Source organism: Aethalodelphis obliquidens, unplaced genomic scaffold, assembly GCF_003676395.1.
Source record: "Aethalodelphis obliquidens isolate GAN/ISIS:26980383/991018 unplaced genomic scaffold, ASM367639v1 scaffold73, whole genome shotgun sequence".
Classification (NCBI taxonomy): domain Eukaryota; kingdom Metazoa; phylum Chordata; class Mammalia; order Artiodactyla; family Delphinidae; genus Aethalodelphis; species Aethalodelphis obliquidens.
Window position 1 is genome coordinate 465,714 of NW_020838017.1, and position 17,668 is coordinate 483,381.

General features: G+C 37.3%; 1 protein-coding gene across 1 annotated transcript in view; it reads left to right on the forward strand.

Moving 5' to 3' along the window:
- Positions 1 to 17,668, forward strand: part of RYR2 (ryanodine receptor 2) — a 509,874-nt gene that overhangs the window by 115,422 nt on the left and 376,784 nt on the right. The window contains exon 11 of the mRNA XM_027091861.1: positions 14,388 to 14,462. Within this exon, the coding sequence (XP_026947662.1) occupies positions 14,388 to 14,462 (75 nt within the window). The remainder of the gene's footprint in view (positions 1 to 14,387; positions 14,463 to 17,668) is intronic.

Sequence of the window (17,668 nt, forward strand, 5' to 3'; positions counted from 1 at the left end):
ATGACATCTCAAAACATACTGATCTTGGGTGGCCTCGGCCTGTGAGGCTTGAAGCGGGATTTCAGTTCCCGGCCAGAGATTGAGGTTGGGCAGCGGCAGTGAGAGCGCCGAATCCTAATCTCTAGACCCCCAGGGACCAGTGGCCAGTGACAAGGCCCTGGCCCATCAGCTGCGTAGAAATGAATTTCCACATAGAGGTGGAAAGCAGGGAAGCAAGTACAGTGTTTATTAGGAGGAAAAAGAGTACAGTACGTGTGGATAGCCACACGGGTGGCTCAGAGAGAGAGAGTCGCACCCTTGTGGTAGTTTGAATCACTGTTATGGGGCATTTCTTCCGGATTTCCTTTGACCAGTCATCTTGCTTCGCCTGGTTCTGAGTCCGTATTTGGTCTACCTCAGGGTCCTCCTCTGTGTGCGTGCACATCTCTTAGCCAAGATGGATTCTAGCAAAGAGGCTTGTGGGTAGTTGGCATCACTTACTGTGGGGTGGCGCCGCCTCCCTTTTTGACCTCCAAGGAGCCTTTCTGTGCGTGTGTAGTCAGGAAGGTCTCCTTGACTTCGAGGATGAGGAATATGTGGTCTTTTATCTGGGCAGGGCCCAGCCTCCTCTATCATCCTGCTTTTATGGAGTTTCTGCTGTTATGGAGTTTCTGTCCACAGGGGAGAAACTGCTCAGCCTGAGGCCCATCCGTGTCCTGTCTCAATACCTGTTTCCCCTTGTGCAGCAACTTGAATAGAAATATCACAGACTCAGTCCTGAGTAAATATGTGATGCTCCTCTAAGTGTTGCATAGGCATATACTTTTGATTTCTCTGATACTATGAAGAGGTTCCTGGGAGCTTGCCTGGGGCTTAGCTGCTCAGCCACTCTCTTAGGCCCTTATGTAGTAGACTGGTGTGCAAGCAGAAATCCTACTGAGAAAATGTGTAAACTGAAACACTTATAATTTCTCTTTGCAATAATCTTTTAATCCTGGGTCTATTTTTCAATTCCTTTAATGCTTATTGAGGGCTTGTATGTTCTAGGCATTTCGATGTGTGCTGGCTATAAAAAAATGAGATTGTAGAAAACGTATCTTACTATTCTACCCGTTGAGGAGGATTAGACAAGGAGGAATCTGTGCTGACCTTTGATTTTGAGGTGATACTTTCGCCAGCCTGTAAGTTAGTAGAACAAGCTTCTCTTCCCCAGAATTGTTTGGAACCTGCCATTCAGTATCAACTCTCAATGGAAATGGTGTGTGAGTAAGTTTTCTGTTTTTCAAAGGATTCATAGGTGAATCCTCAACATCCAGGGTCTGGTAATACATTACCACACGGAACTTAATTTGGTTGAGGACATGTTGGTAGTAGAATTGTCTGTGTCTTTAACTGCCCCAGGTAAATGGCGTATATCACATACTGCCATTTATTATCTTTACTGGTGTGTGTGTTCATCTCTTCTGTTTAGTTTTCAGCCAGGATTGTATCATTCATTTCTGTACCCCTTTCATAGAGTGACAAATATATGGGAATCTGCACACAAATGCTGATTGTTTTGTGTTTGTGAAAGAAATTAACGGAGAAAAAAAGTCATGCACTTCCTTGTAGGTTGTTTAAGGAGAGCAGTGGGATGCATGCATTGAGAACCGCTCTGGTTAATTCAGAGGGGTTTGAGGTCCCCGCTTGTAGGATTTCAGTGACTCCTAAAAGATTATTGTCTGCTTGCGATTCCAGGAGGGGCAGAAACCAGCCGACCAACCTGAATGAACAGAACACTATTTTGAGGCCTATGAGTCCCACATCCTTGGCTAAGAGCCTTCTCTATTGGAAGCATCTTGACTTCACGTCACTCCACAGGGAAGAATCCCTATTCCTACAGCAGGAGTCTGAGCCTTGAAGACAGTGATTTAAACAAACTGGTGGGGTGGTTTGTGGATATTTTGACAGTATGATGTATGTTATGGATTTTTTCAGAGAAAACTCACATACTTGCCAACATGCCAAACTTTTGCCTGCGAGGGAATTTTTGTGATGTTAACGTATGTTTTCTCCCAGTATTTTTCCTATTATTTTTCTCCACTTAAGCAGCTAGCAGTCCCAGTGCACTTTCTCCTCAGGGCAGGTTTGAGAGTTGGCAGAAAGCTGAACTTTTCTAGAAGGCACTTCCCTTCCTGACTTTTATTCCCTAAAGACTAAATCCAAGGAGGTTGTTATGCTTAGTGTCTTGCACACAGGGAGAGAGAGGTTCCCTCTGACAGAGAAAGAAGAGGAGAAAGGATTTTGCCACAGACTCAGAACACACATGGAGCAAATGGACGCCCATACGCCAGAAATACATGAACCACAGCCCAGACCTCACACTTTACATGAAATCTAATTCAGATGGATCATGGGCTTAAATGTAAAACATAAAACTATAACACATTTAGGAAAAAATCTTTGAGATCATAGAGTTTATAACTTGACATCAGAAACATGTCCATGAAAGGAAAACATTAATAAATTGATCTCATCAAAATGAGAAAATTTTATTCTGTGAAAGTCCCTGTGAAGAGGATGAAAAGATAAGTTATAGACTGGCCAAAGATATTTGCAAATCATATGTCCAACAAAGGACAAATAATCTGAAAATACAGAAAGAACTCTCAAAGCTCAACAGTAGCAAACAACCTAATTAGAAAATGGTTGCAAAACATGGACGGTGGTTTCACTGAAAGGGCATACAGATTGCAAGTAAGCACAGGGAAAGATGTTCAGCGTCATTAGCGATGGTGGAAATACAAGGCCACCAGGTGCTATCACTACACACTTATCAGAATGGCTAAAACAAAACAAAATACTGATAACCAAATGTTGGTGAGGATGCAGGGAAACTGGATCGCTCATAAATTGCTTGTAAATGGTATAGCCGCTCTGGGAAACATTTTGACAGTTGCTTAAAAAACTAAACATGCACTGCCATAGCAATTGCCTAGCAATTGCATTTCTGGGTGTTTATCTCAAAGAAACAAAAACTGTTCACAAAAATACTTCTTCACAAATACTTAGTGTAAAGCAGCTTTATTTGTAATAGCCGAAAACTGGAATCAGCCCAGGTGTCCTTCATCAAGGGAATGGTTTTCCAATCTGCAGTACAACCATAGCATGGGATGCTGCCTGGCAATAGAAAGGAATGGCCTATTGATACATAACAATTGCGATGGATCTCCCGGCGGTTATGCTGAGTGAAAATTGTCAATCCCAGAAGATCACATACTGTGTGAGTCCATGTTTATAACATTTTTGAAATGAATCTTAGAACTGGAGGACGGATTAGTGGTTATCCAGGGTGAGGGAAGCAAGAGAGGGGAGCGAGAGGGAGGTAGGTTTAGTTAGAAAAGGGCAATGTGAGGCATCCTTGGGGTGTAGGACCTTTACAATGATGGGGTTCCAGGAAGTTACCCAGTTAATAAAATGGTATAGAATTTAATACGCACACACAGACACATACTCAAATGAATATAAGCAAAACTGGAGAAATTTAATAAGATCAGGGGATTGTATCAAAGTCAATGTCTTCCTTGAAAAACCATTATATATATATATTCAATTACATATGTATGTAACTTGAATATATGTGTAGTTACATATATGTGTAACTATTATACTATAGTTTTAAAATATAGTTACATATATAATAGTACATATATAGGTAACAGCTACATATATATGTAATACATAGTTACATGTATATGTAATAGTTACATTACATATATAACTATTAGTTACATATATATTATATATATAGTAGTTACACATGTAACTATTAAGGTTATGTATATATGTAACTATTATATTAGAGTTGAAAAATATTACTATTAAGGGAAACCAGACAGATGTTCAAGGGATTTTTCTATATTCTCACAACAGCATGTGAATCTTTGGTTATCTTAAAAAAAATTTTTTTAAAGCATTCATAGAGACTGGGGAGGGAGCAGAGTTTTCTCAGTTCCACTTTCAGGCTGATCAGTACTCTGCTCCCTGAGAACTTGCTACTCCCCATTTCATCCTGGCTTATCAGGAGGTGGCAAGACTCAGAGGGCAGTGGCTGTGGGGTTTTTCACTTGAGCAAAATGTTCTGAGCTTCTCAAGTAAATGGAAAGCATCAGCCCTCAGCCTGGACAGGAGCATGTGAGTAGAGCCCTGCGCTTAGAAGATCTAACAAATGAACTGGGCTTACTCCCCAAGGTCCGAGATTACTGTACTACTCCAGCAACAATAATAAGTGCTTGAGGGCTTCCCTGGTGGCGCAGTGGTTGAGAGTCCGCCTGCCGATGCAGGGGACATGGGTTCGTGCCCCGGTCCGGGAAGATCCCACATGCCGCGGAGCGGCTGGGCCCGTGAGCCATGGCCGCTGAGCCTGCGCGTCTGGAGCCTGTGCTCCGCAACGGGAGAGGCCACAACAGTGAGAGGCCTGCGTACCGCAAAAAACAAAACAAAACAAAAACAAAACAAAACAAAATAAGTGCTTGAATTCCACACTAGCTTGATGGACTCAAAGTTGAAAATAATTGTATTTTAAAGAGAATTTTTTTAAGTGATGGTGATAACAATAGTAGATGAGTTATTCCAAGCCATGTTTCCCTCTGAGAAAAACCAAAAATCTGTTCAAAGATAATTGAGAGCTAAAAAAGTAGTGAAAATGTGTGGAGCCAGGTTCCCAAAATAGGAGACGGAGGAGTGAGTTCGGCATCTGAGGAAGCTTCTTCTCTCCGGGGGATTGCAGTGGCTGAGTGGCTCAGAAGTGGGGCAGAGCTGTTGGAAGCATCAGAGTGCAAGTGGATCAAAAGTGGTAGTACAAGACCCACCAAAGAAGAGGCACTTTAGGAGGGAGCTCAAAGAACTATACCCTTGAAGCAGTGAGGAACTGGAAATAGAGCAGCCCTTGCAAGTATTGAAACTCAGCCTCAAATAATATTAATTACCATTTGGATTAAGATGATGTGGGATTGCTGGTGCCCCTAGATTACTTTACCTGCGAGAAGCAAAAGTACATCTTTGGGGGCTGGGGGACTAACACAAAGAACTCAAGTGATTTGTGTTTTACACATACTGCATCTAATAATCAAAATTAAACACGCTATTTTGTTTCAATCCTGACTGATGTACTGCAGTACAGTTCTGGCACCAACTCCCCAGAATTAATAGATCATACAGATTACGGGCTTTGTTCCCTACAAAACTGCCCTTATCTCAGACAACAGCCACAAGGAGAGGGGTGGTCCTCAGACCATCTGTACTGCTGTACAACTGGCTACAAATTTGGGGGTTCCCATAACCCCTTTAGATTTAAGAACTCAGGAAAGTTCTGTACTTACGATTACAATTTTATTATAAAGGATTACAAATCGGGCCAGATGTAGCTATGTATAGGGCGAGGTCTGGGAGGGTTTCAAACTTAGAGTTTCTTTTCCCTGTACCTGTGGATCAAGACCTCTTACCCTCCTGGCACATCATCGTGTCCATCATCCAGGAAGTTCAGTCAAGCTTTTGTCCTAGAGTGTTTTTCTTGGGGTTTTGTTATGTAGGAGTGTTTGAGCTCAATCATGTACTCAATTATTTAATTAATCTCTACCACACTTTCACTCCTCAGAGGTCAGGCTGGATCAAACTTCCAACCCTCTGGTCATCTGATTTGTCTTTCCAGCATGGCCAACCCTCTTACTGAAGCTATCTGGGGGCCCACGACGAGTGCCCCCATTACCATAAATGAAGGTGTGATCTAAGAGGCTCTATGAAAAACATAGTCTCTTACATCACTTGGGAAATTCAAGGGTTTAGAATCTCCCTTCTAGGAACCAGGGGCATGGGTCAGCCAGATTCTTTGTTATACAGCACAGGCATATAAGATAGGACCCACCTGAAAAGCAAAGGCAAACACACTATAGAAAAAGGCATACAGGTCATGGATACACAGATAATAGTGTTATCACAAGTAGAATTTAAAATATTTATGATTATTATCTAAGAATTAAAAGACCAGGTGAATAAATTTGGTGGAGAACTGGTAACTATAAGAAGGGGTCATATAGACATTCTAAAACTGAAAATTAAAATAACTGATATTAGAACAGATAGATTTAATATCAGCTTCGACATAGCTGAAAAGAGAATTATTGAACTGGAAATAATGTCAGAAGAAATATTCTGACCTAATACTGAAACACTGATAGTCAAAAGATTGGGAAATATGAAAAAGAGCATACGAAATACATGGTAAATAATGAATGGTCTATCATACATGTATTGGAGTTCCAAAATAAAAGGATAGAGAAGAGAAGGAGGCAGCAGGAGAAGGAAAGCAGGAGGGAGACAGAGAACAAGAAAAAGAGTGCTTGCAAGTACACAAGGCACAGGCAGTGTTTAATACAGTTGCTTAAGAATTCTCCACAACTGACTAAGTACATCAAGCCACAGATTCAAGAACTATGAACCCTAAGTAAGACAAATGAAAAGAAACCACACTTACATCAGACTAAAAGTACTGGAAAGTAAACACAAAATTAAACACTTAAAAACGGATAGAAAAAAGACGTGATATCTTTAAGGGGACAACAGTAAGATTTACAGCTCAGTTCAAGTAAGAGACAATTGGAGACATTGGATGTAAGCTTAAAAGTGCTTAAAGAAAGTAACTGCCAACCTGCCGATCTAGTAAAATGTGATATTTTTCAAAACAAAAGAAAAGCATAAAAGTGGCTAAATTTTATAATCATCCTCTTCATTTTCTTCCTAGTATAGTCCTAGTATATTTTCTCCTAATATATAAATATTTAAAAAAAACATTAAATAAGTGATTTTTAAAAATTAAGACTTTTGAAATTGAAGCAGAGTTGATTTATAATATTGTGTTAGTTTCAGGTGTACAACATAGTGGTTCAGTTATTTTTTTATTATGTTCCATTATAGGTTATTACAAGATATTGAATATAATTCCTTGTACTATACAGTAAATCCTTGTTGCTTATCTATTTTATGTATAATAGTTTGTATCTGTTAAATGCCATATCCCTAATTTGTCCCTCCCCACTTTTCCCTTTTGGTAACCATAAGTTTGTTTTCTGTGTCTGTGAGTCTGTTTCTGTTTTGTATATAGGTTCATTTGCATTATATTTTAGATTCCCCATAAAAGTGATAACATGTAGTATTTGTCTTTCTCTGTCTGACCTGTTTCACTAAGCATAATATTCTTTGGCCCATCCATGTTGCTGCAAATGGCAATACTTCATTCTTTTTAAGGCTGAGTGGTATTCCATTGTATACATATACCACACCTTCTTAAGCCAGTCGTCTGTTGATGGGCACTTGGTTGTTTCCATGTTTTGGCTCTTGTAAATAGTGTTGCTGTGAACATTGAGGTGCATGTATCTTTTCGAATTAGAGTTTTTATTTTCTCAGGATATATACGCAGGAGTTGGATTGCTGCATCACATGTTAGCTTTATTTTTAGTTTTTTAAGGAACCTTTATACTGTTTTCCATGGTGGCTGCATCAATTTAGATTCCCACCAACAGTGTAGGAGGGTTCCCTTTTCTCCACACCCTCTCCAGCATTTATTATTTGTAGACTTTTTGATGATACCCATTCTGACACCTGTGAGTTGATATCTCATTGTGGTTTTGATTTGCATTTTTCTAATAATTACTGATGTTGAACATATTTTTATGTGCCTTTTGACCATCTATAACTCTTCTTTGGAAAAATGTCTCTTTAGGTCTTCTGCCCATTTTTTGATTGGGTTTGTTTTTTCCATATTGAGTTGTATGGAGCCCTTTGCGTATTTTGGATATTAACCCCTTGTTGGTCACATTGTTTACAAGTATTTTCTCCCATTCCGTATGTTGTCTTTTTGTTTTGTTGATGGTTTCCTTTGCTGTGCAAAAGCTTTTAAGTTTGATTAGGTCCCATTTGTTTATTTTTGTTTTTATTTCTTTTGCCTTGGGAAACTGCTGTAAGAAGACATTGGTACGATTTATGTCAGAGAATGTTGTTCCTATGTTCTCTTCTAGGAGTTTTTTGGTGTCATGTCATATATTTAGATCTTTAAACCATTTGGAGCTTATTTTTGTATATGGTGTGAGGGAGTGTTCTAATTTCTTTGATTTACATGTAGCTGTCCAGCTTTCCCAGTACCACTTGTTGAAGAGATTGTCTTTTCTCCATTGTATATTCCTGCCTCCTTTGTCATAGATTAATTGACCATAGATGCATTGGTTTATTTCTGGGCTCCCTATTCTCTTCCATTGATCTATATATCTGTTTTTGTGCTAATAACATGCTATTTTGATTACTGTGGCTTTAATAAGCATTATTTTTTGGAGGAGTTTCAGATTTACAAAGAAATTGAGCAGAAAGTACAGATACGTCCCACATATCGCTTCCAGACCTTCCTCTGCAGTTTTCCTATTATTAAAATGTTGCTTTAGTGTGGTACTCCCTTTACAACTGATGAGTCAATATGGACACATTAGTATTAATTAAAGTTCGTTATTTACATTAGGATTCACTTTTAGTTTTGTATATTTTCTGGGTTTTGAGAAATGTATAATGACATATATCCACCCTTGTAATGCACACAGAATAGTTTCAGTGCCTTAAAAATCTCCTGTACTTTACCTATTTTAGACTATCCTTTTTTCATTGGAAGGAGTGGAGCACCTTTGTGCCTTTGTCAAAGGTCAATTGACTATATTCATATGAGCCTACTTTAGGGATCTCTATTTTGTTCCGTTTATGTATTTGTCTGCTCTTTCACCAGGACCACACCATCTTGGTTAGTGTAGCTTTATAGTAAGTCTTGAAGTTTGGTAGTGTCGTTCTTCCAACTTTGTTCTCCTTTAATATTGTGTTGGGTATTCTGGGTCTTTGGCCTTTCTGTATAAACTTTAGAATTGCTTTGAAGATAACTGATTAGTTTCCTAGGGTTATCGATTGGGTTTGAGTTGAATCTATGGATCAGGTTGAGAAGAACTGATATCTTGACCGTATTGAGTCTTCCTGTTTGTATATGTGGAATGTTTCTCCAATTATTTACTCTTCGATTTCTTTCATCAGACTTTTGTAGTTTTTCTCATATAGATCTTGTACATATTTTGTAAGAAATACACCTTTCTTTTCCTTTTGGTGGTAATATAAATAGTATTGTGTTTTAATTTCAAAGTTTTGTTGTTCATCACTGGTGTATAAGAAAGTTGAGCTTGCCCATTGATCTTTCCATTAATCTTCTATCCTGTAACCTTCCTATAATTGCTTCTTAGTTTCAGGAGTTTTATTTTTGTTGTTGATTCTTTGGAATTTTCTACATAGACCGTCATGTCATCTGCAAAAGAAAACAGTTGTGTTTTTTCTTCTCTCCTCAATTCACATACCTTTTTTTTCCTTGTTTTATTGCATTAGCTAATACTTCTAGTACAATGTTGAAAAGGATTGGTGAGAGGGGAAATTCTTGCCTTTTTCTGTATCTTGGGGGAAATTATTTAGTTTCTCACTATTAAGAATGATGTTGATTATAGATGATCTTCATGAAGTTGAGGACGTTCCCTCCTATTCCTAGTTTTCTAAGAGTTTTCACTGTGAATGGATGTGGGATTCTGTCAAATGCTTTTTGCATTTATTGATATGATAACATGGTTTTTATTCTTTAGCCTGTGCATGTGATGGATTTTATGAATGTTCAGTGATACTTTAAATTAATAAACTTATGTGTACAAAAGGAGAAAAGTAATCATTTTTGCTACCTGGATTAAAGCAGCACATTTCTTTTGAGGTAAAAAGTAGTGATAGTTCCTATGGATACCAATTATGACTTTTAAAGTCTATCTCGTTAGGATTTAAAAAAACATTTTTCAAAAGAGAATTTAGTTCTCTGGTCAGTCGTTCATTTATTGAACATCAAGTTTGGAAAAATGAAGAATTCTGATATTATTTTACTGCTCTTCATTGCAGTAACTAAAATACAGTGATATGACTTATTTGTCCCTACTGAATTCTACATAAGCATGTCAATCTTTAGAAGCCAGTAAACTACTCTTCTTTATTTTTAACTTGTGTAATTGATTCATCATCAAAATTGGATGTGACTGATCCCATTTCCTTGTAGTATTTTTGTTCCCTCTTTTGTTGTTCAGCGTTTGTTACACACTCTAGCCTCTCTCTGGACAAGAAAGAAACCAGTATGTGTTCAAAAAGTAGAACACTAATGACAACATCCCTTATCCCCATTGCTTTAAGGTCATATGGTAAATGTTAAAAGAAATAGTTCACTTGAAGGAAAAAAAAAGGTGGTGTCTGTGGTACTGCAGTAATAATTGACTATGAGCTGTCCAGTGTTAAAATAATATACTAAATTTAAGGCTTCCTTATGTTGAAGAAACAAAAGTAAATTGAAAATGACCTAATTGTTATTTTTGTAATTCATGTGTAAGACAATTCTTTTGCTCATGCTTCACTGATCAAACTAACGTTTTTGGGATGATCCAAGTGTTCGGCAACACCCTGAATTTATCTGTAGTTATCGTGGGGAGAAAAAAAAAGGAATCACTCACAATGTAGATATTAATTCCAGATTTAGAAATATAAATAGATAAGTTGGACTTTCTCTCAGTTATTATGGTGTTTAATTTTATGTGTCAAGTTGACTGGGCCACACGGTATCCAGATATTTGATCAAATTATTCTAGATGTTTCTGTGAGGGTGTTTTTAGATGAGTTTACCATTTAAATCTATAGACTGAGTAAAGCAGATTGCTCTCCCTCCTGTGGGTGGGCCTCATATAATCAGTTAAAGGCCTGAATAGAACAGAAAGGCTGACTCTTCGTGAATCAGAGGGACCTCTTTCTGCCTAACTGCCTTTGAGCTGAGACATCAGTTATTTCTTACCTTTGAACTGAAACCGAAACATCAGTTCTTCTTCGATCTTGAACCTGTCAGTCTTTGGAATGGGACTATACCATTGGCTCTTCTGGTTTTCAGGTATTTGGGCTTGGACCGGAACTTGTATCGTCAGCTCTCCTGGGTCTCCAGCAGATCTTGGGACTTGTCAGCCTCCATGATTGCATGAGCAGACTCCTTATAGTAAATTCTTTCTATAAAATTATATATATATATATATATATATATACACACACACACACACACACATATTCACACATATATATGAATGTATTTTTATATAACATATATTCTATATATTAAGATTTATATATATATATCTCTCCACAACTTGGATCACAGCTTAGATGGCTACTGTTGGTATGTAGTGGGTAGAGGCCAGGAATGTGGAAAATATCCTACAGTGCACAGGACAGCCCCCCACAGCAAAGAACTACCTGGACCAAAGTGTCAGTAGTGCTACTGTTTAGAGACGGGTAGGCCATAGTTTCCTAACTTTGGCTCCCCCTTACGACCAGCTGGGGAGCTTTTAAAACACCTGACTCCAAATTTGACTTAATTGGCCAGTGGTGAGGGCAAGGTTTCAGGATTTTAAAAGCTATCCACATGATTATTTTCACAACCACCATTAAAAGCCCCTCCTGAGGACCCTGGTCATTGATGTACCTAAAATTCTTAGGTTATAATGGATGGATCAGGGTGATCCTGAATCAAGTTTAATGTCAAAAGATAAACAAGTAGTCATCATTACCTCCTGATGTGATGTAATAGGAAGGCAAACACCAATTTCTGAAATGTTCTTGCCCAAGAATCACAAACTTGAACCTGAGTAAGTTTCTAGATTTCTAGATCTATCACGTAGAGGCAGATGTTAAAAAACACTGTGAGGATGTTATCAGCAAAATTCAGAATGTAGAAAATACTCCAGGACAAATGATACAGTTTTTTTGTAAACAAATAAATGGCAAGAAGGAAAAAAGAAGAGGAAGGGAGAACTGTTCTAGAATAAAATAAAGACACCAAACCAATTTATGCATCTCATTTGGATCTTGATTTGAAAAAGCAACAGAAAGAAAAAGACATTTTTTTCCTTGAAGAACAATTTATTCAGATTTTTCCCATCCTGTGACATGATGGATAAAAGTAGATTCATTATTAAAAAAGAATAAAGTTTGAAAGCAAGTTAACCTGAGAATGATTACCTCATGCTTCTCGGTAGGATGCCTGATCATTCTGTTTTCTATGGCTTTTGCTACATTTAAAAAATTTTTATTTTATATTGGAGTATAGTTGATTAACAATGTTGTGTTAGTTTCAGGTGTACAGCAAAGTGATTCAGTTATACATATACATGTATCTATTTCAAATTCTTTTCCCATTTAGGTTATTACAAAATATTGAGCAGAGTTCCCTGTGCTATACAGTAGGTCCTTGTTGGTTATCTATTTTATTTTATTTTATTTATTTATTTTTTGCGGTACGTGGGCCTCTCACTGTCGTGGCCCCTCCCGTTGCGGAGCACAGGCTCCGGACGTGCAGGCTCAGCGGCCATGGCTCATGGGCCCAGCTGCTCTGCGCATGTGGGATCTTCCCGGACCAGGGCACGAACCCGTGTCCCCTGCATTGGCAGGCAGACTCCCAACCACTGCGCCACCAGGGAAGCCTCTGGTTATCTATTTTAAATATAGTAGTGTGTATATGTCAATCCCAAACTCCCTAACTATCTCTACCCCCAACCCTTCCCTCCTGGTAACCAGAAGTTCCTTCTCCAAGTCTCTGAGTCTGTTTGTGTTGCGTAAATAAGTTCATTTGTATCTTTTTTTTTAGATTCTGCATATAAGCGATATAATGATTTTTGTCTTTCTCTGTCTGACTTACTTCACATAGTATGATAATCTCCTGGTCCATCCTTGTTGCTTCAAATGACATTACTTCAATCTGAAAAAGACATTTTTGAGACAATTGGGAAAATTTGAACAGTGAATGGGTATTTCATAAAAACAATTTTTTTTTTATTTTGCGGTACGCGGGCCTCTCACTGTTGTGGCCTCTCCCATTGCGGAGCACAGGCTCTGGACGCACAGGCTCAGCGGCCATGGCTCACAGGCCCAGCCGCTCCGCAGCATGTGGGATCCTCCTGGACCGGGGCACGAACCCGTGTCCCCTGCATCGGCAGGCGGACCCTCAACCACTGCGCCACCGGGGAAGCCCAGTAAAAACAAATTTTATATATATGTATATCAAGTATAGAAAAATACTTTTGTATTATTTTATGTGGAGGTTGTATGTCGAAGGATAACTTGTGGTTATAGGTAAAACAAGGTTGGCCCTATATTGATCACTGTTGAAACTATGTGCTGGGTGTATTGGGGTTTATTATAATATTCTCTCTACTTTTGTGTGTCTTTGAAAAGTTCCACAATAAAAATAGAATGAGAAGGAATATCTGAGTAGGTAAGAGGAATGCAGGCGAGAATGGTGTTAGGAAAACTGTCACAGCAGTAGGATTCTCCAAAGTGTTTAAAATAAATAAGTCCACTGGATTTGGTAACATGAAGGTCATTTGATGGCCTCAGCTAAATCTGTCTCAGTGGAGAAGTGGGTCTGCAGACAAGGTTGAGTGCACTGAGGATTAAGAGGAGGTGGTAATGAGGCAGAAAAGCAAGGGAATCAGGGGAGGAAAATATGGTCACACGTTATTATGTTTGTGACTGGACAGAGTTATGTGTGTTTGGATGATTAAGAGACCCAGTGGAGAGGGAGATGGTGAGCACTTGGGAAAGAAACAGGAAACAACTTTTGTTTTCCTTAAACCAATCTCAAGGGGATGGTATAGAGACCAATTTGGAAAATGTATACACATTACTTTGCATCACGTCTGACATATTAACAAATTGTTATTACGAGAGCTTTGGAATTTTGGTATGTGTGATGTACATCCAAAGAAATTTCTGTGTGTGTGTGTGACTTTTTTGTTGATATTTACATTTTATTGATGTTTACATTTTCCCATCTCATCATTTAACAGATTGTCATGGAAACATTAAAATTAATGTGTTTTCACATTTCTTTAAAATGTTTTAAATGTCTAGAAAGAATTTAGAATTGCAGATAATTATATGCATGTGTTGAAATATATTAAACTACACCTAAACTCAAACTCGTAGTGGAGTACGTTTATGGACTTAAGTTTAATGGTGAGAGTATTCACTGGGATAAAGAGAGAAAAATGGCCAGGGTGAGGGAGAGGGGATGAATGGGATGAGAGGGAGTAAGAGACGAAGGAATGTGTTTAAATCCAATGTTTATTCAGGTCACTGTTGTTATTTTTATTTCCAGTTATATTGTCTCCTACCAAAAAGTAGTTTTTACTGTTTCTCCAAAGCCTTCCCATTTACTTTTCTCTTTGAATTGGCTCGAAAAATTGAGCCCAAGAATGCAACGTTAAAATTGGGCTTTTTATTTCTTTTAACAGAACTGTTCATTACGAAGGTGGTGCTGTATCTGTTCACGCACGTTCCCTGTGGAGACTAGAGACGCTAAGAGTTGCGTAAGTAGAACTTCTAAATACAGCCTGACGCTCCGGGTACAAAGTACCTCGAGTGCTCTTGTGCTAACAACCAGCAAGCAAATGAAACCCTGAGAAAGTGGAGAGTCTCTCCTCTTTTACCTTCCGCCTTTATTTATCTTTCACTAGCCTACATTCACCAGGTAGTAAGCACCAATTTTATACCATCTGCTTTTGCGTTTAGCCTCATTTGTTTTTATAATATTGTCTTGTCCCAGTCTGTGCATCTCCTGGCAGGAAGAGCTCCCAGAGCAGAGTGATGTAAGGTTTGGAGACAGGACAAGTTGTTTGCAACCCTGTCGCACATTTCAGGTCTGGGTTTAACCTTGTAAAGTCACATGTAAAACAGTGGAAACTTGAACCTGAGTGAGATGTGACAGCCATAACTGGCAGTCACTATCTTTACTTACAAATAGCTTGATAGCTGAGTGAGAAATGTGGATTGCAAACAAGTCACTGTGTATTCATTATAGAAACAATGACCTTTTTTTTTCTGGTGACTTCAAAAAGCTGTCCAGAGATTGACTTTTAGTTCCTTTATGTAAATGCAATACTGATGGTAAAGGTGTCATTTTGAACTATTTTAAATAGAATTTAAATATCAGTTAAATTAAAAATAAAAGGTTGGATGTTTTAGTCCTTTACCTAAAAATCAGTAAGTTTTCGATGTATGTTCCCTGTTATATGACACTTTAAAAAATTATTGATTTAGGGTAACAGACTTCATGGATGGCTGTAGGGAACTATCTTATTATGGAATAGCTGTCTTTGTCAACCTGATATTTTGAGATTACTGCTTATCTAATGATGATTAAAATGGTTCAGTGGTCTTCAGTTTTTTGTCTTTTTGTTTGTTTTGCTTACATATCCCATACAATGATTTCGAAAAACTTTGTATTTCTTTGATCATTGTTAGGCTTGACACAGAAATTTTTTCATTATCAGTTTAAATAGATGCATAGAATATAACTTACAGTGACATAAGTAGTGACATTTTAAGATAAAATGGTTACACCACTCTTATAAAAGTATCCCATTGTCTCTAAGTTCTGCTGTGATTTAATACCCATCTTTGTTTATTTAAAAATACTTGAACATGGTCTCTTTAACAGTGAAAAAATTATATGTTACTCATCTTTCTCATTGAAATCATATTTCCTTTACTCTCCCATGACAGAATAGTACCCCAATTGGAATTTTTTTATGATTGAAAGACTCTTCTGCTCACTGTGTCATACTCCTATTCAACAAAAAAAAATGCACGTAAATTAAATTTATCTTTTATATTTTCTGTGGTTATAAGTCTGTGACTTTAAAAAAGTGCTTCTATATTAACCCCATTAATTCTTAATTAATTGATGATATTAAATTTCTTCTGTATAAAGTCATAGTTGATCAAATGCACTGAAATATTAAAACTTTTGATAAACATTGAACTTAAAAGTAGCATTTTATGGGAAGTGCACCTCTTAATGTGATGGACAAAGAAGAGATGACATAAAGGAAAGGGAAGAAAAGTCGTAGCTTTTGTGTGCTTCATAAGTTATTCAGAGAATTTAGGGAAAAGAATTTCAAATATATACATGTATTTTTATGATTTGCCTTGTGTATTATAAAAATGACAGCTTAATCAGAGAAATGAAATAGTCCAAAAAAGTGAAATTTAGAGAAGTTTTGTTGCCTTTAAAAAACAGACTCCAGATGTGTTTTCACATTTATAGATCTACCTACCCTTCACAACTGTATGCTTAATGATTTTTTGTTTTTTTTTTTGAGGAAACCAGGACCTAAATCTGTCTCAATTTATAGGTTTAAAAAAAAAAAAAAAAAAAAAAAGGATAGAAGCTCCTAAAAGCCCAACAAGAGTTCCTTTTTATTGTCAACAATGTTGTTGATGAACTGCAATTACATAAATCCCATTATTCAGCACGTGTTTCTATCCCGTGGTCTTAATTCTGTTCCCCTGCTGTTGACTAATGTTTGAAGTTTGAAAGGGGGACGTTTGGAGTTTGTTTTAACTTTGAATTTGGTTGACTGATACATAGAAAGGGCCTGGGCCTTCTTCAAATAATGGAGATGAAAGGGGGTACTTTATCACCGTGTGTTTGTAGCTGTGCCTCTCAGAATCCAGATGACAGCAAGAGGGCTTGACAGCCAAGGCAGATCAGGGACTTTTTCAGCCATTTAAAAAATTAAAGAGAGGTGTTTTGATTCTACTCTATGACCCTTGATGTATATCTACAGTAGGAAAGCAGGAGGTTCATATGTAAGAGATGTAATTATTTAAAAAAAAAATTTTTTTTAGATTTTGTTGCATCTTTGACCTACTTTGGCCTCACTGTAAATTTACAAATTAGATTGCATTTAATTTGCATGTGTTATTATATGCAATGGCCACATAATTAATTTTTCTTTTTACTTAGGAAGTAATAGTCAAAGATCCTGCTTATGTTTATGACAGAACTTTATTTCCAAAGGTCAATGTTTGTATTATAATCTTTGGGATACCATTTTTTTTTCCCTCCAATGAGGCCCCGAACTATGTATTTGTTATAATTTATGTAGTCCAGTAATTATATATTTTATATTGCTTACTTATATAACATTAGTGTTGTCAAAAGTTTTTCAGTATTATGAACATTTTAACAAGGTAAGTTTTAATTTTGGGAGTCAAATGTAATAGAAAACACATTCCTGTATTGTACCCCAGTACAAAGTTGTCAGAACACTGTAAGTAGGATGTATGTTCGTTTCTGTAATGGGCATGATCGCTGCAATTATAAATATGCATTTTGTATTTTAAGTAAAATTCCACTTTCTTATGTGTTACGAATTTTAAAAAAATTAACATATCATGACAGGTGACCAAATGCTCCTCATTTCTTTGAGATAATTACAAGTAAATATAGATAATACATATGGAACAGTTTTCTAATAACATAGGAAGCTGCTTTATATAACTTCTTTACTATAACTATTTTCAGTTTTTACTGAAATATTATTTTCTTGCCCTTGATTCTCCTGGGCTTTTCCTCTTTTCTTTTGGACCTGTGAGCTGAAGAAAATGTGTTTAGACTTCACAAAGTTTGGCTGACGATTGGCCAGATTCATTCCATTTCTAACAGTGGCTTGAGAGGAGTGCTTATGTGTATGAGCCGTATTAAATAGATTTGAACATGGTATCCAGA